Source organism: Oryctolagus cuniculus, chromosome 6 (genome assembly GCF_964237555.1).
Source record: "Oryctolagus cuniculus chromosome 6, mOryCun1.1, whole genome shotgun sequence".
In the NCBI taxonomy this organism is placed as follows: domain Eukaryota; kingdom Metazoa; phylum Chordata; class Mammalia; order Lagomorpha; family Leporidae; genus Oryctolagus; species Oryctolagus cuniculus.
Genome location: NC_091437.1, coordinates 167,685,305 through 167,711,495, shown reverse-complemented (window position 1 = coordinate 167,711,495; position 26,191 = coordinate 167,685,305). Strand labels below are relative to the sequence as shown.

Genomic DNA, 26,191 nt, shown 5'->3' with positions numbered 1-26,191 from the left:
GTCTCCCTGCCGACAGGGCCCGCGTGCTTCCCTTCTCTGCGCCACGGCCCTGCTGCAGAGCTCCGGGCCCCTCCCCGCCAGGCCGGCCTTGGCCACTGTGACTCCGCCAGGGAGTCACTCCCATGGGGACGCTGCCGTCTGGCTCCACCAGTGCTGACGCAGTTGCTGGCCCCCTGGGCCGTGGCCACTACAGGCTGGGAGGGAACCCGGACCAGACCCCGGTCCTCAGCTAAGATGGGAGGCACCAGGTGAGGTGGGGCCTCTGCACGGGTGCCCAGTGTGTCCACTTGAACTTGAGACGAATGGACACAGAGAAGGTGGCCTGGGCTGCACGGCCGTAGGCCCCAGCACTGTTGTCTCCTAGCCTGCTGTGGGCAGCCACGTTGCCAGTCATGGATGGGAGGGGCTCTTGGGCAGGGGGCCACAGGGCCTGAGGGTCCTGCTGGGCAGGGGTGCGGGAGGAGCCAGGGGCAGCAGGAGAACTGGAAGTGCCCAGCCTCGCGGGGCCTCTGCTCCCCGGCCACAGCCGGGCTGACCCAGCAGGACCTGTCCAGGGTGCAGGCCTAGGACAGGGTGGGGAGGGGGCATGCAGGCTGGAAGAAGGCCGGGTGCCCGCCATGGCGCTGGTCCTGGGGCCTCCGGAGGGTGTCCCCACAGCCGGGCGCCAGGGCACAGGTCGGTGCCAGGGCGGGCGGGTCTCCCCACCCACTGAGGCTCCTGTGGGGACCCCACACTCCGTGCTCCCGGGCCTGGGGTGGGGACTGAGAACAGGGAACAGGCAGGACAGGGTGTGGGACGCAGAAACCCCTCCCAGGAGAGGCGTCTGCCCCCAGCATCCGCCCTGCACCCACAGCCTGCCCTGACCTGTCCTCCTGCCCACCTCACCCAGCATTTTCCGATGCACAGTCCCCAGGGCAACGGAGCAACAGGCCAGCAGGGCAGGGGTGGGCCGGGTGGTCACAGGCTGGAGGCGGGCCTGAAGGGCGGGGAGCCGTTGCCAGGCAGCCAAGGGACCCGTCACACCCCAGCCCGTCTGGAGGCCGGGTCCTGGGCTCCCCTGCCCCTGCCCCACCAAGGCAGGATGGCTCCCGGGAGGGCCCAGCAGGGGACCACCTGACCACAAAGCACACCATGCACCTTGGGGATGGGCGCCCCTCACCCTCCCTCTCCCCCCGGGCCTGGGAGGAGGGGGTTTCCTGTCTGGAGGAGGAGCAGGTTCGTTCCAGGCCTGGGTGGGGTAGGTGTGGCCAGGTGTGGAAGCTCCTGGGACCAGTCTGGGGCAGGAGGTAACCTCCGGTTGTGGGGGGGCTGTGTCTGAGCCCCAAGGGGGTGGGACGGGCACAGGAAGACGGAGGCTGTGGGAGGAGGGGAAGCCAGCCGGGGTCCAGGGGTCTGCACCTGCCTATGGGCCCCACCCTGATCCCAGGGCGCATGCAAGGCCCCCCTCTCCACTAGGGCGGGCCTGGTGTCACTACCAGCACAGCCTCCCCCACAGCGATGCCCGGGGGCTGCTCAGGGCCTGTGGGCAGTGGGAGCCGAGGAGGAGGCGCGAGGAGCCGCAGCCCACCCCATCTCCCAGGAAAGATCTGGAGGAAGACCCTGAGCCGACTGGCAGGACAGGCTGGGCTCCAGCCGACGGCCCGAGACTGGCCGGTTCAGGGCTGCGGACAAAGGCGAGCTCCAGGCCAGCTCCGGTCTGCCCAGGCCAGGACCCACAGCGGGGACCCCAGCAGGTGAGTCCCAGGTGGGGCTCCAGCAGCAGGCTCGCACAGGGCGACAGGCCCCTGGGGCCCCTCCCTGCAGGCGCCCCTTGGCGTCCTGCCCTCACTGTAGGCCTTGCTGTGTCCACCATGGGAACCTGGCCTCCAGGTTGGCCTGCCCGGGGAGAGAGAAGCCGCTCGGTGGCCTCGCCGGGCAGCACCCAGGTCTGCTCCCACTAGAGAACTCCTGGGCCTGCGGGGTCCTGTGCCTCGGAGGTGACAGACAGCGGTGACGGAGGCCACGCAGGTGAGGCCTGGCCAGCCCAGGTGTGGCACTCCAGCCTCAGGAGCACAGGTGCGCAGTGCCGGGGGCTGGGGAGCCAGCGCAATGCAGGCACCTGCTAAGGTCCCCATGGCTGGTGACCCCCAAGAGGGGCAGTGGTGGGAGAGTGGGCAGGGCCACCTCCACCCCGTGCCCAGCTCTGCGTGCCCTGGCTGCTGCTCCCGCACCTGCCAGGGGCGCAGGCACTGCAGGTGGAGCGGCGCTGCAGCGGGCACGGCTTGGCGGAGCTGCACAGAGTGGGACAGGAGCTGGGGGAGGCCGAGGGGGCGCGGCGGGAGGAGTTGGTGCCCGGGGGCTTGGTCCCCAGCTGGGGCTCCCCCAAGGGGCAGCTGCCCCAGGGAGACCGGCCGTTCAGCCTGGTCACTCAGCCTGACCCGTCCGCACTGCAGGCGCTGCTGGGGGCTCGAGTCACCCCACAGCCCTGCCTCTGTGCTGTCTGCAGGAGACGAATTTCAGGCCTCCAGCCCAGGGTTCCTCCCGTTGCCCACGACGCCCGTGTCTCTCAGCCCCTGATGTCCACACTGATCCCCGGCCGCCCCTCCAGGGCCACCGAGGAGCAAGCTCAGCCGTGGGGCTGACAGTGGTGTTGGGGGGGGTGTCCTGCAGGAGGGAGCTGTGTGCGTCAAGGCTCGAGGGCCCACCTCAGGGGTCCGTGCCCACCTTGCCTCCCTCCCCTAGAGGTCTCCCCACTGCACCCGGGCGGGCTGCAGCCCGTACCCTGCAGGGCAGGGGCAGCTGCTGGGTTCCTAAGGGCTTTCTGCTCGCAGGCTGCCCGAGGCGATGCCGGCTCCCTCCCCGTGGAGCGCCGGCAGGCAGAGTGGACAGCAGCCCTACAGCGTCCCTCCAGGAATGGAACTGCCTGGCAGTGTCCTGGGCAGAGCTGGAGCCCCTGATGGGACACTGGGCTGAAGGCCACATGGGGGCCACCACGTAGATCCGGTGGAGCTGGCAGTGACCAAGGAGGGACTGTGGCCAGGGCAGCAGGGTTACAGGTGCCTGGGACAGTTGGGGGGCATCACCCAGAGTCTTTAGGGAAGAGGGGTGACCATGGGTGGGGTACATACTGGGTCCCCTGGAGGTAGAGAACACCGGGTGGGGGAGGGGGGTGAAGAGGAAGGAAGTGGGGGCGGGGCGGCCGGGGCAGATTTCTGGAATCAACCTCAGGATTTCCACGCCTCCCACCACCTCAGTGTCCCCAGCACCAGAACTCTGCAGCAGGTGACCGCCCCGCCCCCACCCCAGCGCCTGCCGCGTTCCTTGGTGGTGACTCTGCGGGTCGGGGGGTGAGGGGAGGGTCCCTGGCGCTCGGCAGCCCCTCCTAGCCCTGCTGGACCTGCAGCAGTGCCCCTGGCACACCAGTGCCCAAGCCCTAGCCTGTGCGGGGACACAGTGAGGGCCCAGTGAGAGCACACCTGCCCCTCCCCCACACCTGCACCTCCCACACCTGCCCACACCTCTCTGGACCACGCACCCTGTGGGAGACATTGCTGCTCCTGGGCCCCACAGGCTGTCAGCAGCTACAGCCTGCACGGGGTGCCCTGGGATGCCCTTCCTCGGACCTGCCCTCCGAGAGCCCCTCTACCCCCAGGCAGGTGCGGCAGTGGCCATGGGGCCCCCTTGCTTGCCTCCCCTCCCTGCTGTGCAGGTGGTGCAGCCCCGGTGAGGGCGCTGCTTAGCGGAGGCCCTGGATCTAAGGGGCGCTGACCGGGGCCGCCCAGGGCCCTGGCAGTGGAAGCTGCCCAGGCGTGCCTCAGGGGCAGGCCCCAGCAGAGGCAGGCTGGACGTCATGGTGGACAGAACTGGAGCTGCAGGAAGTTGGAGCCCAGAGAGAGGAGCCTGGAGGTCAAGGACAGTGGGCGCAGCTGGGGCAGGGCCAGTGGCAGGTGTCCCGCCCACTCCAGAGCACGTGATCGAAGACGGGCACCACCCACCCCAGACCCACCAGGAGGGCTCGGCGTCCTCCAAGGGGCTGGCACACACCCGGGCTCAGCCTGCCAGCGACACCACTGCAATGGCGTGGTGAGGGCCCTGGGCCCCCAGTACCTGACAGCCATGGTAGCAGGGCTGGGGGGGACGCACCCGGTCAGCTGCTCCTGGAGGAAGTGGCCCCACACCCAAGGTCGCCACTGTGGCCAGCAGCAACCTCACTGTTTGGCCAGAGTGGGGACACATTAGGGGCGAGCACGCAGCTGGCCCTAGTGAGCAGGTGTGGGGGTGAGTTCGGGGGAGGGTGCAGCCATAGAGCCTCCCCAGCAGCCCAGCACTCCAGTGTGGCGAGGGTGGCCTTGAAATGCCCTCACACGTGTGCTGGAGGCAGCTGGCTGGCAAGGCGTGAGGGCTGGGACTGGACATAGGGCCAGGGAGTGGCCAGGGCCTCAGGACCTTCAGAGGGGGCGAGGCTGAGGCCCTGGTCTGAACGGGGTGGGGTGGGGGCCAGGAACCTTCTGTGACCATTAACGCACCCCCCACTTGCCAGCTGCTGGCTGAGGCCACGCCGCCAGGACACCGGCCCCAGGGGCCCTGCAGGCAGCAGAGAGCAGGGGCCGCGGATCTGCGCGCCCAGCCCTTAGGCGGGAAGTCCCTGCTCCCGGCCGCGGCCCTATACAGCAGGTGACCGCCCCCGCCCCCGCCCCAGCGCCTGCCGCGTTCCTTCGCGGTGACTCTGCGGGGGGCGGGGGGGTCGAGGGGAGGGTCCCTGGCGCTCGGCAGCCCCTCCTAGCCCGGGGGTGCTCACAGTCGCCCGGCGCGCCCGAGTTCCCGGTACCTGCCCGCCCCACCCCGCTGGCGTCCTCGACCTGGCGGCCGCCGCGCCCCGGCCCCCAGAGGAAGGCGGAGCCGCCGCGGGAGGGGCCTGCTCCGAGTTAAAGGCGGGCGGCGCGGGCGCGGAGCCACTGCGGACTGAGGAGCGTTCGGCAGGTGCGCAAAGGTGCAGGTGCGGACGCGGGCCGGGGGCGGGGCGGCCACCGGGCGAAACCGAAACACCTGCGCGCCGGCGGGTGCGGGGCGCAGCCGGCCCGGGGCCCGGGGCTCGGGGCCGGCGCGGAGCCCTTGCGCCCGGCGCGAGAGGAGGCTGAGGCCTGGCGGAGATCTCGCTGACCCAGCTTTCCGGGTGGGATGAGTTAGGGGGGGCGGGGCGGGGGGACTGCAGGAAGGGGACGGGGCGGACCCATCCGGAGCACTGGCGCGGCCCGCGGCCCCACGCAGGGTGCGCTCCAGGCCTTCCGAGGTAGAGGCAGAGGCGGGGGCACCCTGTTTCTGTCCCTACCTGCCGTCCTGCCCCCGGCTCTGGTCTGTCTGCAGGGCCAGGGAGCAGGTGGGTGGGGTTCTGGGCCCGCTGCCCAGCCTCCTGGTTCCCTTTGGACCTGGCCCACGTGGGCCCGCAGCAAATGCCTGCTCCTTGTCCCAGACTGGAGGGGCCGCCTGCCCTTCCGTGCAGCCCCCGCCTCCTCCCCAGCCCCCTGCGCACTTCCTCCCCCACCTGCCCTGAGCTCTGGCCTTCTCCAGAGCCCTGGACCCCTTCCTGGCCACCGCTGCCCTGCATGGCCTGCAGTGCCTGTGCTGGGCAGGAGACTCTTGCCCTCTCCCCCCACCACATCCTGGCCGGAGATCAAGGGGCAGTCCTGTCCCCGGCTCATGCCTCAGACCTGGACAGTGTCCGGTGTGAGTCACACGGGCTCACCGGGAGGGCAGGCCCTGTGCAGTGGGTAGCCACGTGCCCAGGCTGGGTTCTCGGAGCAGAGTGTGAGACCGTGGCCCCCACAACAGGGAGGGAGGAGGTGCGGTGGGCGAGGCGGGTGCTGGCCCGTTGTGTCCCCCTGGTCCCTGAGGGCTGGTCTGGGCCTGTGCCCACCAGCGCCACAGCCACACCCCTGAACCAGCCTCCGGGGGCTGCTGCAGGCACCCACTGCCCCTGCTGTCACCAGTCCACCACAGTCCCCCTCTGCACACCTGGGGGAGGCTCCCTGGGACCTGGCCTGGCCCTCCTCCCTGAAGGTCCCTCCCAGGCCAGCAGAACTACGGGCACTGGGAGGGCAGGTACTGCTAGCCACCGGGGCCCATGCCCACCCCAAACGAGGCGGCCATGCCTTCTCCTAGCGGTCAGCTGTGACCCCACAGTGACCCCTGTCTGCCTTTCGTCCCTGGTGAAAGTGGCCAGAGGCCCTTGGCTCCGTGGGGCTGGTCATGTCCCTGGCACAGAGCTGTGGATCGCCAGGGGTGTTGGGCAGTCACTGCTGGTCACCCCAGACCTCCGTTCCTGCACCCATGTGGCCCTTCTGGGAAAAGCCATCTGGGGTGCTCCCTGGGAGCTGGGCCTTGTGGGTCATCCTGAGAGGCCAGCAGCCTCCGGGCGGCACGCACGCTGTGGCCAGTGGCCCGCGGTGAGCTGCACGGCTCTGCTCCTGGCTTTCCTCACCGGGCGGCGTTTCTGCTAAGGCCAGGGAACTCCCAAGGACACCGCCCACCCCACACAGACACTTAAGGTCAAGGGAGGGGGCTACGGAGAGGCCCACGGCCCCACTGCGAGCCAGCCTGGCCCAGGGCCCCGGGGGGCCTCCAGGCGCTCCGCCACGTGGTCCCTGCTCCTGTGGCCACACTCCCTGGCAGCGGGGGGAGGGGTCCTTCTTGGTGTCTGCTCTGGACCCGGGGCTAGGCTGGGGGACCTTGGCCTGAGAACCGTGTCCGTGCCTCTTGCTCAGGTCGGGTCACCCTTACGGCCGCCCCAGCTTCGTCTGGCAGCTGTTCCCGGAACCCTCTGTGGTGGCCGGGGGTCCCTGCCTTGGCTGCCGGTCACCTCCAGGCTCCCACCTGCTGGGTCCCTCCCACGGTGGCCGTCCCAACCCTGGGCTTCAGGCTCCCGTGCTGGGCTCCTGCAGCCCTTCCGGGTTGGGGGTCCCAGGCTGGGTTCTGGGGACCTGTCAGTGGCAGCAGACCCCTCAGGGCAGGTGCTGTAGAAGGGGCTCTGGCCTGAGGGGGGCGCTCCGACAGGGGCAGGGACTTGGGGGTACATGGAGCCAGGTGTCAGGGTGCCCCCCAGTGCCACTGGGGCCCTGCCTTTGGTGAGGCCCCCACCCTGGCCCTGCAGCACGCCCCCCACTCCCGCATCTCTAGCCAGCCAGGGTTTGCATCCCGAGTATGCCCCCCTTTGGAGAGCAGAGCCACAGGGCCACGCCCTCCAGGTGACCACCGACCCCAGCCACGCTGAGGAGGCTGCTTGGTCCTAGCACCAATGGCCAGGACTCTGAGTAGCAGGGCAAGACGCCTGGGGAGGGCTCAGGACCAGATCTGTGCCAGGGAGGGGTGAGATCTTGCTGGGAAGGGGTGGGCTGCAGGTGTGGCCATTGGCTGCCCAGGAGGGGGTGCCCTGGGGCTGCAGGGCGGCACTAGCCATGGCTCTCCTGAGCTGGGGCTGAGACCTACAGCCCCAGAGGACGTCTGGCAGGCTGGCCACCCCCGGGTCCAGGGGACATCAGGCCCCGGCTTGTCCCTGTGCCACCAAAGCCCCTGCCCTGGCCCGTCACCCTGAGCACATTCCAGACTGGTGTGTTGCTGGGAGGGCAGAGGGCAGTGGGGTGGCCGGGTAGGAGCCGGCCCAGGCACGCAGGAGCAAGAAGGCAGGAGTGGGTCGCCTGGCGTGGAGCTGCGGTGGCCCTTGTGGGGCCAGGGAGAGAGGCCAGGCTGGCCCCTGTGTCAGTCTGCGAGGGTGTGGGACCCCTGAGATCGCCCAGAGGGTGCCTGTGTCCAGCTGGATGCCTGGTTCTGAGCTCAAGCTGCAGATTCTGGGGGCTGAAAGCTGCTGGGGGGTCTCTGCTTTGACGGGTAAACAACAGCCGAGCAGGACCACCACGGGGAGGAGCTCCCCCAGGTCCAGACTGCCTGCGAGCTGGGGGCAGGAGTTGGGTGCTGCGGGGAGGCGGGGCCCGCGTCGCCCGAGACCCTGGGAGCTGAGGGGCAAGGGTGCAGGCAGGCTCCCGGTGGACGGAAGCTTCCAGCAGGACTGGATGTGGGCCGAGAGGGGTCCGCAAGGGGTTCCGAGGGGCGGAGGCAGGTGCAAGGAGCCGGCGAGCCCAGGAAGGGGCCGCAGAGACGCGGAACGGGCGTGAAGGCCCAGGGAACGGATGCCAGGGCCACACGTCTGAAACGCAGGTGCGGGTGGGGCCGGGGCAGGATCCTGCCTGCCGCGGCTGCCCCTGGTGCCTGCGTCAGCCGCCTACTCCGCCTGCATCCTCCCAGGGCCGTGTTACAAGGCTGTGACCTCACCTCGCTTAGGTCAGCAGGGATCCTGTTTCCAAATAAGGCTGCCTTCGCAGGAGCTGTCTAGGGCACCAGTGCAGCCCGCTGGAAAGGGGCAGGAAGTCAGGTGGGGAGGCGAGGCTGACGGAGCAGCCTCAGCGTAGGACCAGGGCCCTCCAGGGCACGCGTGGGTGAGGGCAGGCGGAGGAGGGGCCCGGGGGTGGGGCTGTCAGGGAGCCTGGGTCCCAGGCAGAGGCCTCCTGCAGGGTGGCCGCCACGTGGGGAAGGTGGAAGGAGGCAGGTGCTGCTGACCCGTGAGACCACCCAGGGGAGGGCAGGAGGCAGACGCTGAGGCTGAGGGGCGGGGCAAGGCGCTCAGCAGGGCGGGCCAGAGGGGGACCCAGGGTGGCGTGGACACACAGACCCCTGCTTCCCCCGAGACAGAGAGAGCCCCTCACCCGGCCCCTGTGCTCACGCCCTCTGGGCCCCCTGAGGACCCCTCGCTGCCCGCACAGGGGCCTGCAGGGCTGGGGAGCACCCACTGAGTGGGGCTCGTGCCCCAGGGGGGAGCTGTTCCCGCGAGCAGACGTGGCTGCCCAGGACCCCTCCACCCTGGGCATTTGGAGGTGGTCCCAGGGCTCATCCTGCGCAGAGGGGCGGGGATTAACCCTGGGACAGTGTCCCCTCCCAGCCACCCTGGCCATCCAGGGTCTCTGACCGAGGCTTCTGTCCCTGCAGGACACGAGTGCGGCTTGGTGAGCTCTCCAGGACCAGGCACCGGCAATGAACGGCCTCGCCTCTCCTCCTCTTGACATCCTCGCCAGTGGGGGCACCGAGCCAGCCGGCGTCCCCAGGACCATGAAGCCTGGCCCAGAGCCCGGCACCAGCTCTGCAGAGGCCAGGAGCATCGCTGGGGTGTATGCGGAGGCCTCGGGCCAGGTGCAGAGCGTCTACGCGGCCATGAAGCAGGGCCTGCTGCCTGCCGGGCTTGGGCTAGCTCTGCTGGAGGCACAGGCGGCCACAGGGGGCCTGGTGGACCCCAGCAGGGGCCAGCTGCTCCCCGTGTCCGAAGCCCTCCGGCAGGGCCTGGTGGGGCTGGAGCTGAAGGAGAGGCTGCTGGCCGCGGAGCGCGCGGTCACCGGCTATCCTGACCCCTACGGGGGCGGGAAGCTGGCCCTCTTCCAGGCCATTGGGAAGGAGGTTGTGGACAGGGCCCTGGGGTGGAGCTGGCTGGATGCCCAGCTGGCCACAGGTGGCCTCATAGACCCTGCTCGGGGCGTCCGAGTGGCCCCGGACCTAGCCTGCCAGCAGGGCTTCCTGGACCAGGAGACGTGGCAGGGCCTGGTGGAGCCGGAGCTGCAGCCGGAGCCGGGCACCGGCGCCCCAGGCTTCCTGGATCCCAACACCCTGGAGCGGCTGCCATACGGCACACTGCTGAGCAGGTGTGTGCAGGCCCCTGGCTCGGGGCTGGCACTGCTGCCCCTGAGGGTCACCTTCCACACGCTGGGCAGGGCAGTGAGTGCCGGCGAGCTGCTGGAGGCGGGAATCCTGGACCAGGAGGCGGTCCAGGGCCTGCAGGAGGGCAGGCTGGCCGTGGGGGAGGTGGGCGCCCGGCCCGAGGTGAGGCGATACCTGGAGGGCACCGGTGGTGTGGTGGGGGTCGTCCTGCTGCCCACAGGCCACACGAAGGGCTTCTTCCAGGCTGCCTCCGAGCACCTGCTCCCTCTGGGCGCCGTGCTCCCACTCCTGGAGGCACAGGCCGCCACCTGCACCCTGGTGGACCCCGCCACGGGCCGCCAGCTGTGGGTGGAGGAGGCGGTCAGGGCAGGCCTGGTCGGCCCGGAGCTCCACCACCGGCTCCTGGCGGCAGAGCACGCGGTGACCGGCTACCACGACCCCTTCAGTGGCTCCCGAGTCTCTCTCTTCCAGGCCATGCAGAAGGGGCTGGTGGACAGGCCGCTGGCTCTGCGCCTCCTGGACGCCCAGCTGGCCACGGGTGGGCTGGTGTGTCCGGCCCGCAGACTCCGGCTGCCCCTGGAGGCCGCCCTGCGCTGTGGTTGTCTGGACGAGGAGACACGGCGGCACCTCCCGCAGGCCGCTGGCTTCTCAGACCCCTGCACGCACGACAGCCTGAGCTACGGGCAGCTGCTGGCCCGCTGCGTCACCGACCCCGAGACGGGGCTGGCCTTCCTGCCCCTCTCGGGGGAGCCCCGTGGAGAAGAGCCCCCCGCACGCCCGTTTCTCGAGCACCGCACGCGGCAGGCCCTGAGCACGGCCAGCACCGAGGTGTCCGTGGGGAAGCTCCGGGGCCGGCCCGTGTCCCTCTGGGAGCTGCTCTTCTCCGAGGCCGTCTCCGCAGAGCAGAGGGTATCGCTGACCCAGCGGTACCAGGCAGGGGCCCTCTCCATGGAGGAGCTGGCGGCCGAGCTGAAGGCCGGCGCCGAGCAGGCCGCCGCCAGGGTCACCTTCGCCGGGCTGCGGGACGCCGTGACCCCGGGGGACCTGCTGACGGCCGAGATCATCAGCCGGGACCTGTATGAGCAGCTGCAGCGGGGGCAGACCACGGCCCAGGCGGTGGGCAGCCTGGACTCGGTGCGGAGGTACCTGCAGGGCACCGGCTGCATCGCTGGCCTGCTGCTGCCCAGCACCCAGGAGCGGCTCAGCATCTACGAGGCCCGCGGCAGGGGGCTCCTCAGGCCGGGTACTGCCCTCGTCCTCCTGGAGGCACAGGCAGCCACCGGCTTTGTCATCGAGCCGAAAGAAAACAAGAGGTACTCCGTGGAGGAGGCGCTAAGGGCCGGCGTCATCGGGCCCGACGTGTTCGCCAAGCTGCTGTCGGCCGAGCGCGCCGTCACGGGCTACACCGACCCCTACACGGGCGAGCAGATCTCGCTCTTCCAGGCCATGCAGAAGGACCTGATCGTGCGTGACCACGGCATCCGGCTGCTGGAGGCGCAGATCGCCACGGGCGGCATCGTTGACCCGGTGCACAGCCACCGCCTGCCGGTGGGCGTGGCCTACGAGCGCGGCTACTTCGACGAGGAGATGAACTCTGTCCTGCAGGACCCGGACGACGACACCAAGGGCTTCTTCGACCCCAACACGCACGAGAACCTCACCTACCTGCAGCTGCTGGAGCGCTGCGTGGAGGACCCCGAGACGGGCCTGCGCCTGCTGCCGCTCAGCGGCCGGCAGCCCCAGCTGGTGGACGGGGCCACCCGGCAGGCCCTCCAGAGCCTGCTGCTGCCCATGAAGCACGGGCGCTTCCAGGGGCGGGCGGTGTCTGCCTGGGAGCTCGTCAACTCGGAGCTCTTCAGTGAGGCCCGGCGGCGGCAGCTGCTGCGGCAGTACCGGCTGCGCAGGCTCACGCTGCAGCAGGTGGCACGGCTGCTGGAGACGGAGGCGCGGCGCTGGGCGGGCGTCACTCTGCCTGCGCTGCGGGGCCAGGTCCCCGCCCACCAGCTGCTGGAGGCCGGCGTCATCGACGAGGAGCTCCTGGACCAGGTGCTGGAGGGGGCGGTCAGCCCCGAGGCCCTGCTCCGCGTGGACAGTGTGCGCAGGTGCCTGCGGGGCTCGGGCGTCGTGGGGGGCGTGCTGCTGCAGCCCTCCGGCCGGCACCTCAGCCTGTACCAGGCCATGGAGCAGAAGCTCCTGGCGCCCAGTGTGGCCCTGCCCTTGCTGGAGGCCCAGGCGGCCACGGGGGCTGTCAGGGACCCCTGCAGCCGGGAGAGCCTGTCAGTGGACGAGGCTGTGCGCAGGGGGGTGGTGGGGCCTGAGCTGTACGGCAGGCTGAGGTGGGCCGAGGACGCCATCGTCGGCTTCAGGGACCCCTTCTCTGGCAAGCGGGTGTCCCTGTTCCAGGCCATGAAGAAGGGCCTCGTCCCCGTGGAGCAGGCCACCCGCCTCCTGGAGGCCCAGGTGGCCACGGGGGGCGTCGTCGACCCCAGAGGCCACCACCACCTACCCCTGCCCGTGGCCGTCCAGCGCGGCTGCATCGATGAGGAGACCGGCACGGCCCTGTCCGGCTCACCTGAGACCTTCCCCACCGCAGACGGCCAAGGCCGGACCAGCTACGCCCAGCTGCTGGAACAGTGCTTGCCGGACGAGGCCTCCGGCCTGCACCTGCTGCCGCTGCTGGAGGGTGCGCCCGCCCTCCCCAGTGACGCGCAGCTGCAGGAGACCCTGCGGGCCACGCCGGGGACGGAGGACGGCCGCTCCCTCTGGGACCTCCTGAGCTCGTGCCACTTCACCGAGGAGCAGCGCAGGGCCCTGCTGGAGGACGTGCGGGTGGGGCGGACCCCCGTGCCGCAGCTGCAGGCCACCGTGCGCAGCTGGGTGCAGGGGGCAGAGCTCCTGGCCCACACCCATGTCGCGCTGCCCGGCCCGCGGGGCGAGGTCCCTGCCGCCTGGCTGCGGGACGCCGAGGTCATCACCCAGGAGACCCTGGAGGCGCTGGCACGGGGCACACAGTCGCCCTCGGAGGTGGCCGAGCAGCCTGCCATGCGGGCCTGCCTGTGGGGCACAGGCTGTGTGGCCGGCGTGCGGCTGCAGCCCTCAGGGGCCAAGGCCAGCATCGCCCAGGCTGTGAGGGACGGGCTCCTGCCCCCGGGCCTGGGCCAGAGGCTACTGGAGGCCCAGGTGGCATCCGGCTCCCTCGTGGACCCCGAGACTAACCAGAGACTGTCGGTGGACAATGCAGTGAGGGCCGGCCTCGTGGACAGGGAGATGAGCGAGCGGCTCAGGCAGGCCGAGCAGGCTGTGGCTGGGTACGCGGACCCCTACTCCGGGGGCACCCTGTCCCTGTGGCAGGCCATGGAGAAGGGGCTCGTGCCCCAGAGCGAGGGCCTCCCTCTCCTGCAGGTGCAGCTGGCCACGGGGGGCGTGATGGACACCGTCCACGGGGTGCACCTGCCCCTGGCAGGGGCCTGCAAACTGGGCCTCGTGGATGAGCAGACGCATCGGGAACTGACTGCCACGGACGAGGGCAGAAAGTTCTTCTTTGACCCCAACACCCGGGCCGAGGTGACGTACCAGCAGCTCAAGGAGCGGTGCGAGCTGGATGCTGACACCGGCCTGTGGCTGCTGCCGCTCCCCCAGGCCGCCGCTCTGGAGGTGGACGAGCACACCGCCGTGGCGCTGAGGGCCATGAAGGTGGCCGTCAGCCTGGGGAGGTTCCAGGGGCACAGCGTCTCGCTCTGGGACCTGCTGCACTCCGAGTACGTGGGCGCCGACAGGCGGCGGGAGCTGGCCGCCCTCTGTCGGTCCGGCCGGGCAGCAGCCCTGCGGCAGGTGGTCAGCGCGGTCACGGCCCTGGTGGAGGCCGCGGAGAAGCAGCCCCAGGAGGCCACCTTCAGGGGGCTCCGGAAGCAGGTGTCGGCCAGGGACCTGTTCAGGTCCCAGCTGATCGATAAGAAGACGCTGGACGAGCTGAAGGAGGGGAAGAAGACGGTGCAGGAGGTGACCCAGATGCGCAGCGTGCGGCAGTCCCTGGAAGGTGGCAACTTCATTGCCGGGGTCCTCATCCAGAGCACCAGGGAGAAGCTGAGCATCCCCGAGGCCCTGAGGCGGCACATCCTGCGGCCCGGCACGGCCCTGGTGCTGCTGGAGGCGCAGGCGGCCACCGGCTTCATCATCGACCCCGTGGAGAACCGGAAGCTGACCGTGGAGCAGGCCTTCGAAGCGGGGATGTTCGGCAGGGAAACCTACATGAAGCTGCTGTCGGCCGAGCGCGCCGTCACGGGCTACACCGACCCCTACACGGGCGAGCAGATCTCGCTCTTCCAGGCCATGCAGAAGGACCTGATCGTGCGCGACCACGGCATCCGGCTGCTGGAGGCGCAGATCGCCACGGGCGGCATCATCGACCCCGTGCACAGCCACCGCCTGCCCGTGGGCGTGGCCTACGAGCGCGGCTACTTCGACGAGGAGATGAACCGCGTGCTGCAGGACCCGAGCGACGACACCAAGGGCTTCTTCGACCCCAACACGCACGAGAACCTCACCTACCTGCAGCTGCTGGAGCGCTGCGTGCCCGACCCCGACACGGGCCTGCACCTGCTACAAATCGTGAAGAAGGGAGAAACCTACTCCTACATCGACGAGGCCACCAGGCGGGCTCTGCTGTCCCGAACGCTGCCGGTGCGTGTGGGCAGGTTTGCCGGCCAGACTCTGTCCTTCTGGGACCTGCTGTCCTCTGTGTACTTCTCCGAGGAGAGGAAGCGGGAACTTGTGCAGCAGTACCGGGCCCAGAGCCTGAGCCTGGAACAGCTGCTGGAGATCATCACCGCCGCCGTAGAGGAGACGGAGACACAGAGCCAAGGAATCACGGTGGCAGCCCCGGGGGGGCAGGTGACGGCGGCAGAATTATTCAACGCCGGCATCATCGACAAAAAGACCCTGGACACACTTCGCAGTGGGGAGAGCGGCGAGCAGGCCCTCAGCAGCCTGGAGGGCGTGAAGACCTTCCTGGAGGGCCGCGGCTGCATTGCCGGGGTCACCGTCCCCACCACCCAGGCCGTCTTGAGCTTCCATGACGCCAGCAGGAAAGAGCTCATCCCTGCAGGCATCGCGGCTCAGCTGCTGGAGGCCCAGGCCGCCACCGGGTTCCTGCTGGACCCCTGCACCCACCAGAGGCTCTCCGTGGACGAGGCCCTGGCTGCCGGCCTGGTAGCACAGGAATTGCGGGAGAGCCTCCTGAACGCCGAGCAGGCCGCCAAAGGCTACGTGGACCCGGATACCGGGGACACCATCCCCCTGTTCCAGGCCATGAAGAAGCAGCTCGTGCAGAAGGAGGAAGCCCTGAGGCTGCTGGAGGTGCAGCTGGCCACAGGGGGTGTCCTGGACCCTCTGCACCACCACCGGCTCCCGCTGGACACGGCCTACAGGCGCGGCTGCCTGCAAGAGGACGTGTACCCGCTGGTGGCAGACCAGAAGCGCATGAAGAAGAGGTTTCTGGACCCCAACACGCAGGAGAAAGTCACATACCAGGAGCTGCAGGAGCGGTGCCGGACCCAGCAGGAGACAGGCTGGGCGCTGTTCCCTGTGGTCCAGGGCCCAGAGCACGCTGAGTACGTGGACGAGGCAACCAGGAGGGCTCTGCAGGAGGAGCAGGTGCACATCACGGTGGGAAAGTACAGAGGCCAGAGGCGCTCCGTGTGGGAGCTGCTGAACTCGGAGTACGTGACCGAGGAGAGGAAGCGGGAGCTGGTGCGGCTGTACAGGACCCACACCGCCGAGGCGCTGGGCAGGGTCAGGGATGCCGTTCTGCAGCTGATCGAGGAGAAGGAGGCGGGCAGCCAGCAGCTGTGGTTCACAGGCATCAGGAAGCAGGTCACAGCCGCCGAGCTTCTGCAGGCAGCCGTGATCAGCCAAGAGACGCTGCAGGAGCTGCAGGCCGGCACGCGCACCGTGCAGCAGCTGCAGGACAGCGAGGCCGTGCGGCGCTACCTGCAGGGCACCGGCTGCATCGCGGGCGTCCTGCTGCCGCCGTCCGGGGCCCGGCCCGGCGCCCCGCAGAAGATGAGCATCTACCAGGCCATGCGCCAGGGCGTGCTGCGGCCCGGCACCGCCCTGGTGCTGCTGGAGGCGCAGGCGGCCACCGGCTTCGTCGTGGACCCGGCGCGCGACCGCAGGCTGTCGGTGGAGGAGGCGGTGGCCGAGGGCGTGGTGGGCGGCGAGCTGCGGGAGAAGCTGCTGTCGGCCGAGCGCGCCGTCACGGGCTACACCGACCCCTACACGGGCGAGCAGATCTCGCTCTTCCAGGCCATGCAGAGGGACCTGATCGTGCGCGACCACGGCATCCGGCTGCTGGAGGCGCAGATCGCCACGGGCGGCATCATCGACCCCGTGCACAGCCACCGCCTGCCGGTGGGCGTGGCCTACGAGCGCGGCTACTTCGACGAGGACCTGAGCCGCGTGCTGGGGGACCCGGACGACGACACCAAGGGCTTCTTCGACCCCAACACGCACGAGAACCTCACCTACCTGCAGCTGCTGCGCCGCTGCGTGCCCGACCCCGACACCGGGCTGTACATGCTGCAGCTGGCCGCCCGGGGCTCGGCCGTGCACCAGCTGAGCGAGGAGCTGCGCGCCGCCCTGCGCGACGCGCGCGTGACGCCCGCCGCGGGCGCCCTGCGCGGCCAGAGCCTGTCCGTGTGGGAGCTCCTGTTCTACCGCGAGGTGCCCGAGAGCCTGCGGCAGGACCTGCTGCGCAGGTACCAGGCGGGCGCGCTCACGGCGCAGGAGGTGGGCTCGGCGCTCAGCTCTCTGCCGGCCGGGCCCGACGCCGGGGGCCCCGGCTCGGACCCTCGCGGCGCCCTGCGAGCGGCCACCATGGAGGTGAAGGTGGGCCGCCTGCGGGGGCCCGCGGTGCCCGTGCTGGACGTGTTGGAGTCCAGCTACGTGAGCGCGGCCGTGCGTGAGCACCTGATGGCCCAGTTCGGCTCGGGGGCGCTGGCCTTGCCCGCGCTGACCCGCAGGCTGACCACCATCATCGAGGAGGCCGAGGAGGAGCCGGTGGGCGGCGGCGAGGGCGGCGAGGGCGGCGAGGGCGGCGAGGGCGGCTCGGGGCCTCCGGCCTCGCCCCCCAGCCGCAGCGGCCAGGAACAGACCCTGCGCGCGGCCACCATGGAGCTGCAGCGCGGGCAGTTCCGGGGCCGGCAGGTGTCCGTGTGGGAGGTGCTGTTCTCCGCCTACGTGAGCGAGGCCCGGCGGCGGGAGCTGCTGGCGCAGCACGCGGCCGGCACCCTGGGCCTGCCCGACCTGGTGGCCGCGCTGGTGCGGGCGGTGGAGGAGGCGGAGGAGCGGCTCAGCAAGGTGTCCTTCCGCGGGCTGCGGCGCCAGGTGTCCGCCGCCGAGCTGCGCGCCTCCGGCATCCTGGGCGCCGACACGCTGCGGGAGCTGGCGCAGGGCACCAAGACCCCGCAGGAGGTGACGGAGATGGATTCGGTCAGGCGCTACCTGCAGGGCACCGGCTGCATCGCGGGCGTCCTGCTGCCGCCGTCCGGGGCCCGGCCCGGCGCCCCGCAGAAGATGAGCATCTACCAGGCCATGCGCCAGGGCGTGCTGCGGCCCGGCACCGCCCTGGTGCTGCTGGAGGCGCAGGCGGCCACCGGCTTCGTCGTGGACCCGGCGCGCGACCGCAGGCTGTCGGTGGAGGAGGCGGTGGCCGAGGGCGTGGTGGGCGGCGAGCTGCGGGAGAAGCTGCTGTCGGCCGAGCGCGCCGTCACGGGCTACACCGACCCCTACACGGGCGAGCAGATCTCGCTCTTCCAGGCCATGCAGAGGGACCTGATCGTGCGCGACCACGGCATCCGGCTGCTGGAGGCGCAGATCGCCACGGGCGGCATCATCGACCCCGTGCACAGCCACCGCCTGCCGGTGGGCGTGGCCTACGAGCGCGGCTACTTCGACGAGGACCTGAGCCGCGTGCTGGGGGACCCGGACGACGACACCAAGGGCTTCTTCGACCCCAACACGCACGAGAACCTCACCTACCTGCAGCTGCTGCGCCGCTGCGTGCCCGACCCCGACACCGGGCTGTACATGCTGCAGCTGGCCGCCCGGGGCTCGGCCGTGCACCAGCTGAGCGAGGAGCTGCGCGCCGCCCTGCGCGACGCGCGCGTGACGCCCGCCGCGGGCGCCCTGCGCGGCCAGAGCCTGTCCGTGTGGGAGCTCCTGTTCTACCGCGAGGTGCCCGAGAGCCTGCGGCAGGACCTGCTGCGCAGGTACCAGGCGGGCGCGCTCACGGCGCAGGAGGTGGGCTCGGCGCTCAGCTCTCTGCCGGCCGGGCCCGACGCCGGGGGCCCCGGCTCGGACCCTCGCGGCGCCCTGCGAGCGGCCACCATGGAGGTGAAGGTGGGCCGCCTGCGGGGGCCCGCGGTGCCCGTGCTGGACGTGTTGGAGTCCAGCTACGTGAGCGCGGCCGTGCGTGAGCACCTGATGGCCCAGTTCGGCTCGGGGGCGCTGGCCTTGCCCGCGCTGACCCGCAGGCTGACCACCATCATCGAGGAGGCCGAGGAGGAGCCGGTGGGCGGCGGCGAGGGCGGCGAGGGCGGCGAGGGCGGCGAGGGCGGCTCGGGGCCTCCGGCCTCGCCCCCCAGCCGCAGCGGCCAGGAACAGACCCTGCGCGCGGCCACCATGGAGCTGCAGCGCGGGCAGTTCCGGGGCCGGCAGGTGTCCGTGTGGGAGGTGCTGTTCTCCGCCTACGTGAGCGAGGCCCGGCGGCGGGAGCTGCTGGCGCAGCACGCGGCCGGCACCCTGGGCCTGCCCGACCTGGTGGCCGCGCTGGTGCGGGCGGTGGAGGAGGCGGAGGAGCGGCTCAGCAAGGTGTCCTTCCGCGGGCTGCGGCGCCAGGTGTCCGCCGCCGAGCTGCGCGCCTCCGGCATCCTGGGCGCCGACACGCTGCGGGAGCTGGCGCAGGGCACCAAGACCCCGCAGGAGGTGACGGAGATGGATTCGGTCAGGCGCTACCTGCAGGGCACCGGCTGCATCGCGGGCGTCCTGCTGCCGCCGTCCGGGGCCCGGCCCGGCGCCCCGCAGAAGATGAGCATCTACCAGGCCATGCGCCAGGGCGTGCTGCGGCCCGGCACCGCCCTGGTGCTGCTGGAGGCGCAGGCGGCCACCGGCTTCGTCGTGGACCCGGCGCGCGACCGCAGGCTGTCGGTGGAGGAGGCGGTGGCCGAGGGCGTGGTGGGCGGCGAGCTGCGGGAGAAGCTGCTGTCGGCCGAGCGCGCCGTCACGGGCTACACCGACCCCTACACGGGCGAGCAGATCTCGCTCTTCCAGGCCATGCAGAGGGGCCTGATCGTGCGCGACCACGGCATCCGGCTGCTGGAGGCGCAGATCGCCACGGGCGGCATCATCGACCCCGTGCACAGCCACCGCCTGCCGGTGGGCGTGGCCTACGAGCGCGGCTACTTCGACGAGGACCTGAGCCGCGTGCTGGGGGACCCGGACGACGACACCAAGGGCTTCTTCGACCCCAACACGCACGAGAACCTCACCTACCTGCAGCTGCTGCGCCGCTGCGTGCCCGACCCCGACACCGGGCTGTACATGCTGCAGCTGGCCGCCCGGGGCTCGGCCGTGCACCAGCTGAGCGAGGAGCTGCGCGCCGCCCTGCGCGACGCGCGCGTGACGCCCGCCGCGGGCGCCCTGCGCGGCCAGAGCCTGTCCGTGTGGGAGCTCCTGTTCTACCGCGAGGTGCCCGAGAGCCTGCGGCAGGACCTGCTGCGCAGGTACCAGGCGGGCGCGCTCACGGCGCAGGAGGTGGGCTCGGCGCTCAGCTCTCTGCCGGCCGGGCCCGACGCCGGGGGCCCCGGCTCGGACCCTCGCGGCGCCCTGCGAGCGGCCACCATGGAGGTGAAGGTGGGCCGCCTGCGGGGGCCCGCGGTGCCCGTGCTGGACGTGTTGGAGTCCAGCTACGTGAGCGCGGCCGTGCGTGAGCACCTGATGGCCCAGTTCGGCTCGGGGGCGCTGGCCTTGCCCGCGCTGACCCGCAGGCTGACCACCATCATCGAGGAGGCCGAGGAGGAGCCGGTGGGCGGCGGCGAGGGCGGCGAGGGCGGCGAGGGCGGCGAGGGCGGCTCGGGGCCTCCGGCCTCGCCCCCCAGCCGCAGCGGCCAGGAACAGACCCTGCGCGCGGCCACCATGGAGCTGCAGCGCGGGCAGTTCCGGGGCCGGCAGGTGTCCGTGTGGGAGGTGCTGTTCTCCGCCTACGTGAGCGAGGCCCGGCGGCGGGAGCTGCTGGCGCAGCACGCGGCCGGCACCCTGGGCCTGCCCGACCTGGTGGCCGCGCTGGTGCGGGCGGTGGAGGAGGCGGAGGAGCGGCTCAGCAAGGTGTCCTTCCGCGGGCTGCGGCGCCAGGTGTCCGCCGCCGAGCTGCGCGCCTCCGGCATCCTGGGCGCCGACACGCTGCGGGAGCTGGCGCAGGGCACCAAGACCCCGCAGGAGGTGACGGAGATGGATTCGGTCAGGCGCTACCTGCAGGGCACCGGCTGCATCGCGGGCGTCCTGCTGCCGCCGTCCGGGGCCCGGCCCGGCGCCCCGCAGAAGATGAGCATCTACCAGGCCATGCGCCAGGGCGTGCTGCGGCCCGGCACCGCCCTGGTGCTGCTGGAGGCGCAGGCGGCCACCGGCTTCGTCGTGGACCCGGCGCGCGACCGCAGGCTGTCGGTGGAGGAGGCGGTGGCCGAGGGCGTGGTGGGCGGCGAGCTGCGGGAGAAGCTGCTGTCGGCCGAGCGCGCCGTCACGGGCTACACCGACCCCTACACGGGCGAGCAGATCTCGCTCTTCCAGGCCATGCAGAGGGGCCTGATCGTGCGCGACCACGGCATCCGGCTGCTGGAGGCGCAGATCGCCACGGGCGGCATCATCGACCCCGTGCACAGCCACCGCCTGCCGGTGGGCGTGGCCTACGAGCGCGGCTACTTCGACGAGGACCTGAGCCGCGTGCTGGGGGACCCGGACGACGACACCAAGGGCTTCTTCGACCCCAACACGCACGAGAACCTCACCTACCTGCAGCTGCTGCGCCGCTGCGTGCCCGACCCCGACACCGGGCTGTACATGCTGCAGCTGGCCGCCCGGGGCTCGGCCGTGCACCAGCTGAGCGAGGAGCTGCGCGCCGCCCTGCGCGACGCGCGCGTGACGCCCGCCGCGGGCGCCCTGCGCGGCCAGAGCCTGTCCGTGTGGGAGCTCCTGTTCTACCGCGAGGTGCCCGAGAGCCTGCGGCAGGACCTGCTGCGCAGGTACCAGGCGGGCGCGCTCACGGCGCAGGAGGTGGGCTCGGCGCTCAGCTCTCTGCCGGCCGGGCCCGACGCCGGGGGCCCCGGCTCGGACCCTCGCGGCGCCCTGCGAGCGGCCACCATGGAGGTGAAGGTGGGCCGCCTGCGGGGGCCCGCGGTGCCCGTGCTGGACGTGTTGGAGTCCAGCTACGTGAGCGCGGCCGTGCGTGAGCACCTGATGGCCCAGTTCGGCTCGGGGGCGCTGGCCTTGCCCGCGCTGACCCGCAGGCTGACCACCATCATCGAGGAGGCCGAGGAGGAGCCGGTGGGCGGCGGCGAGGGCGGCGAGGGCGGCGAGGGCGGCGAGGGCGGCTCGGGGCCTCCGGCCTCGCCCCCCAGCCGCAGCGGCCAGGAACAGACCCTGCGCGCGGCCACCATGGAGCTGCAGCGCGGGCAGTTCCGGGGCCGGCAGGTGTCCGTGTGGGAGGTGCTGTTCTCCGCCTACGTGAGCGAGGCCCGGCGGCGGGAGCTGCTGGCGCAGCACGCGGCCGGCACCCTGGGCCTGCCCGACCTGGTGGCCGCGCTGGTGCGGGCGGTGGAGGAGGCGGAGGAGCGGCTCAGCAAGGTGTCCTTCCGCGGGCTGCGGCGCCAGGTGTCCGCCGCCGAGCTGCGCGCCTCCGGCATCCTGGGCGCCGACACGCTGCGGGAGCTGGCGCAGGGCACCAAGACCCCGCAGGAGGTGACGGAGATGGATTCGGTCAGGCGCTACCTGCAGGGCACCGGCTGCATCGCGGGCGTCCTGCTGCCGCCGTCCGGGGCCCGGCCCGGCGCCCCGCAGAAGATGAGCATCTACCAGGCCATGCGCCAGGGCGTGCTGCGGCCCGGCACCGCCCTGGTGCTGCTGGAGGCGCAGGCGGCCACCGGCTTCGTCGTGGACCCGGCGCGCGACCGCAGGCTGTCGGTGGAGGAGGCGGTGGCCGAGGGCGTGGTGGGCGGCGAGCTGCGGGAGAAGCTGCTGTCGGCCGAGCGCGCCGTCACGGGCTACACCGACCCCTACACGGGCGAGCAGATCTCGCTCTTCCAGGCCATGCAGAGGGGCCTGATCGTGCGCGACCACGGCATCCGGCTGCTGGAGGCGCAGATCGCCACGGGCGGCATCATCGACCCCGTGCACAGCCACCGCCTGCCGGTGGGCGTGGCCTACGAGCGCGGCTACTTCGACGAGGACCTGAGCCGCGTGCTGGGGGACCCGGACGACGACACCAAGGGCTTCTTCGACCCCAACACGCACGAGAACCTCACCTACCTGCAGCTGCTGCGCCGCTGCGTGCCCGACCCCGACACCGGGCTGTACATGCTGCAGCTGGCCGCCCGGGGCTCGGCCGTGCACCAGCTGAGCGAGGAGCTGCGCGCCGCCCTGCGCGACGCGCGCGTGACGCCCGCCGCGGGCGCCCTGCGCGGCCAGAGCCTGTCCGTGTGGGAGCTCCTGTTCTACCGCGAGGTGCCCGAGAGCCTGCGGCAGGACCTGCTGCGCAGGTACCAGGCGGGCGCGCTCACGGCGCAGGAGGTGGGCTCGGCGCTCAGCTCTCTGCCGGCCGGGCCCGACGCCGGGGGCCCCGGCTCGGACCCTCGCGGCGCCCTGCGAGCGGCCACCATGGAGGTGAAGGTGGGCCGCCTGCGGGGGCCCGCGGTGCCCGTGCTGGACGTGTTGGAGTCCAGCTACGTGAGCGCGGCCGTGCGTGAGCACCTGATGGCCCAGTTCGGCTCGGGGGCGCTGGCCTTGCCCGCGCTGACCCGCAGGCTGACCACCATCATCGAGGAGGCCGAGGAGGAGCCGGTGGGCGGCGGCGAGGGCGGCGAGGGCGGCGAGGGCGGCGAGGGCGGCTCGGGGCCTCCGGCCTCGCCCCCCAGCCGCAGCGGCCAGGAACAGACCCTGCGCGCGGCCACCATGGAGCTGCAGCGCGGGCAGTTCCGGGGCCGGCAGGTGTCCGTGTGGGAGGTGCTGTTCTCCGCCTACGTGAGCGAGGCCCGGCGGCGGGAGCTGCTGGCGCAGCACGCGGCCGGCACCCTGGGCCTGCCCGACCTGGTGGCCGCGCTGGTGCGGGCGGTGGAGGAGGCGGAGGAGCGGCTCAGCAAGGTGTCCTTCCGCGGGCTGCGGCGCCAGGTGTCCGCCGCCGAGCTGCGCGCCTCCGGCATCCTGGGCGCCGACACGCTGCGGGAGCTGGCGCAGGGCACCAAGACCCCGCAGGAGGTGACGGAGATGGATTCGGTCAGGCGCTACCTGCAGGGCACCGGCTGCATCGCGGGCGTCCTGCTGCCGCCGTCCGGGGCCCGGCCCGGCGCCCCGCAGAAGATGAGCATCTACCAGGCCATGCGCCAGGGCGTGCTGCGGCCCGGCACCGCCCTGGTGCTGCTGGAGGCGCAGGCGGCCACCGGCTTCGTCGTGGACCCGGCGCGCGACCGCAGGCTGTCGGTGGAGGAGGCGGTGGCCGAGGGCGTGGTGGGCGGCGAGCTGCGGGAGAAGCTGCTGTCGGCCGAGCGCGCCGTCACGGGCTACACCGACCCCTACACGGGCGAGCAGATCTCGCTCTTCCAGGCCATGCAGAGGGACCTGATCGTGCGCGACCACGGCATCCGGCTGCTGGAGGCGCAGATCGCCACGGGCGGCATCATCGACCCCGTGCACAGCCACCGCCTGCCGGTGGGCGTGGCCTACGAGCGCGGCTACTTCGACGAGGACCTGAGCCGCGTGCTGGGGGACCCGGACGACGACACCAAGGGCTTCTTCGACCCCAACACGCACGAGAACCTCACCTACCTGCAGCTGCTGGAGCGCTGCGTGCCCGACCCTGACACCGGGCTTCTGTTTCTGGCCCTCACCCTGGTGTGAGTGCCCTTGGGTTCCCTCAGCACCCGCTCCTGTGTTCCGCGGCGTTCGGCTTTCTCCTCATTTTGTTTTGCTCGATGTCTGCCGTCTTGTGTGTATTTTTTCCCCTTGTACTTTTTTCAGTTCTTTGCCTTTTTTCACATCTCCAAATTGTCCTGTCCCTTGGCTGTTCGGAGCCCTGTTCTGTCCTGGCTGGCCTCATTTTGGTTTGGAGCATTTTGCAAAACGAAGTTCGTGCATACAATAAAGTTTGTCTTTGTTTTCAGGGGTTTGAAAGCTCATCACCCAAACCTTTACATCCTTAATGTGGAGATTAAAGCTGGAACGTTAGCACCGTGGCACCCCGTCCTGAGAGCCTGCCCGTGGTGGGGTGACACACACTCTGCTCTCCCTACCAGGTCTTCGAGCCTCCGTGCCCTGGCCGGGCCGACAGGCGGTGCAGGCTCGGGTCTGTGTGGTCCGCTCCCGGCACTCATTGCGCGGCTGCCGTCGTTGGCGTGGGCTCTGTCCTGTTTGTAGGATGGGAGCTCTCACGCCCACACGGGAGCGAGTTTTCACGTGACTGTCTAAGGCCCTGCTTGCTGTGCTGAGCCCTGGCCCCCCGCAGGCAGGAGCCCTGCTGGCTGGTGTTTGAGTCCAGCTGCGGGCTCCCCGAGCCTGCCGCCACCGCCCTCACTTTCCTGCCAGCTGAGCCATCTCTCTGGGCCGCTTTCCCCTTCCCCGACGCCCCTCGGGCCCCCACTCGGCTGCTGAGACGGTGGATTTATTATTTCAAGCACTGTGTTTTTCTGGCATTTCATGCGGCTCTCACTGAGATTGCCTGTCTGCCATGGGTGTTACACCACGCTCTCTAACTGCCACCGGTCACCTTTTGTAAAGAAAACAGGTTTACTGTGCAGCTCAAAGTCCGGGCTGCATCCCCTCGTGGCCAGTGGTCCCTCTGCAGGTCCCTCCTCCAGATCCCAGCACAGGCAGGCTCGTGGAGGGCCCCCCCGCGGTCCAGGCTCGCACTGGCCCGGCCTGCTCCCCTCAGCCCTGGGCAGACTTCCAGTCCTGGATGCTGAGTCACTTGGGGCTTACCTTGGATGTTATAAACACACAGAATGTGGGACTCTGGGTCCTGTTAACCCCCTGCTGAGAGGAGGTGCCCTGGGTTGTGGCCAGCACCTGCCTTGGCCAGGTCCAGGCCTGGAGCTGTGCCCGGCCCTCTGGGGGCAGTGGTCTCACGGTCAGTTCCATTTTCACAGCTTTTGCTGGTCCGTGTGGTTTCCTGGCCTGCTGCTGGGCGCCGGGTCAGCCCCTACATGGCATGGGCAGCCCTTTGTCCAGCGCTGCCCCTCCAGGATCTCCCCCACAAGGCCCTTCTCCCAGTCCTCCCCTCTGGGAGTGGCGAGTCTCATGCCATCTGGCAATCCCACACCCCCGGGCCAGAGAAGTCAGGAGAGGGCACAGGGGACCCCACACACATGCCACAGTGCCCACTCCTCTGTCTGCAAGGGCGGGGTGCCACAACACTGCCAGCACAGGACAGGCCTGGGTCAGGGCTGGCTCCAGGGCGGGCCTCCTCTGGGGCTCTGTTCTCTGTTTAGGGTGAGCACCACTCTCCGCAGGGCAAAGCCCCAGACACAGCTGCACACGACACCCTCCCCCCAACCTCAGGGGGGGTACCTCTGCTCTCCAGGACATGACTCCTGGCAAGATGGGTGGGCCAGGTCTCCCGTGACAAGCACCCAACTCTGGAGTGCACCCTCAGCCACACAGCGCCCTGGCTGGACCTGCTCCGGGGCCGGGAGCCTGCCAGCCTCCTCGGGTCTGGCTGAGCCTGCAATGGGCAGAGCAGTCCAGCAGGACTCAGCTGCTGGGGCCCGGGGAGGTTGGGGTGGGCTCTCCGAGAGCAGGTGGGAGCAGTGGGGGTGGGTGCGGCAGGACCAACGGCCCGGCCCTCCTGGTTGGGAGAGAGAAGAGACCAGCAGGAGGCCCCAGACCGTCCTGGCCTTCCACGAGCCAGCAGACTCTCAGAACTCAGAGCGGTTACACTGGAAGGGGTACCTCACCGTGGCCGGGGACACAGGGCAGAGCGGGCAGGAGAGCCCCCACAGATACCATCCGGCGCGGCCATGCGGACAGATGAGGCTTGGTCTCCTGAGGCCTGGGCTGCGGCCAGCCGGGCAGGCTCCACAGGCCTCATGCCCAGGGCTTCTACAGGGACAGGTTCTCACTGCAAGGCCCCAGGCCTCTGGGGGGAACGCAGACACACCAAGAGGTGTTCCTGGGAGCCGGTCGGGGCCAGTTCTTTAGGAGGTGT

General features: G+C 70.9%; 1 protein-coding gene across 3 annotated transcripts; it reads left to right on the top strand.

Moving 5' to 3' along the window:
* Positions 1-4,827: 4,827 nt before the first annotated feature.
* Positions 4,828-24,151, top strand: EPPK1 (epiplakin 1). Of its 3 annotated transcripts, none has more exons than XM_070075629.1 (2): positions 4,828-4,959; positions 9,013-24,151. In XM_070075629.1, exon 2 carries the CDS (start codon positions 9,058-9,060, stop codon positions 23,887-23,889), a length of 14,832 nt encoding a protein of 4,943 aa, XP_069931730.1. In that variant the 5' UTR covers positions 4,828-4,959; positions 9,013-9,057; the 3' UTR covers positions 23,890-24,151. The 3 variants fall into 3 exon arrangements, with proteins under 3 accessions (XP_069931730.1, XP_002724211.3, XP_069931731.1); XM_002724165.5 differs by having other exon boundaries at positions 4,886-4,975; XM_070075630.1 differs by having other exon boundaries at positions 4,946-4,969.
* The last annotated feature ends 2,040 nt before the right edge of the window (positions 24,152-26,191 follow it).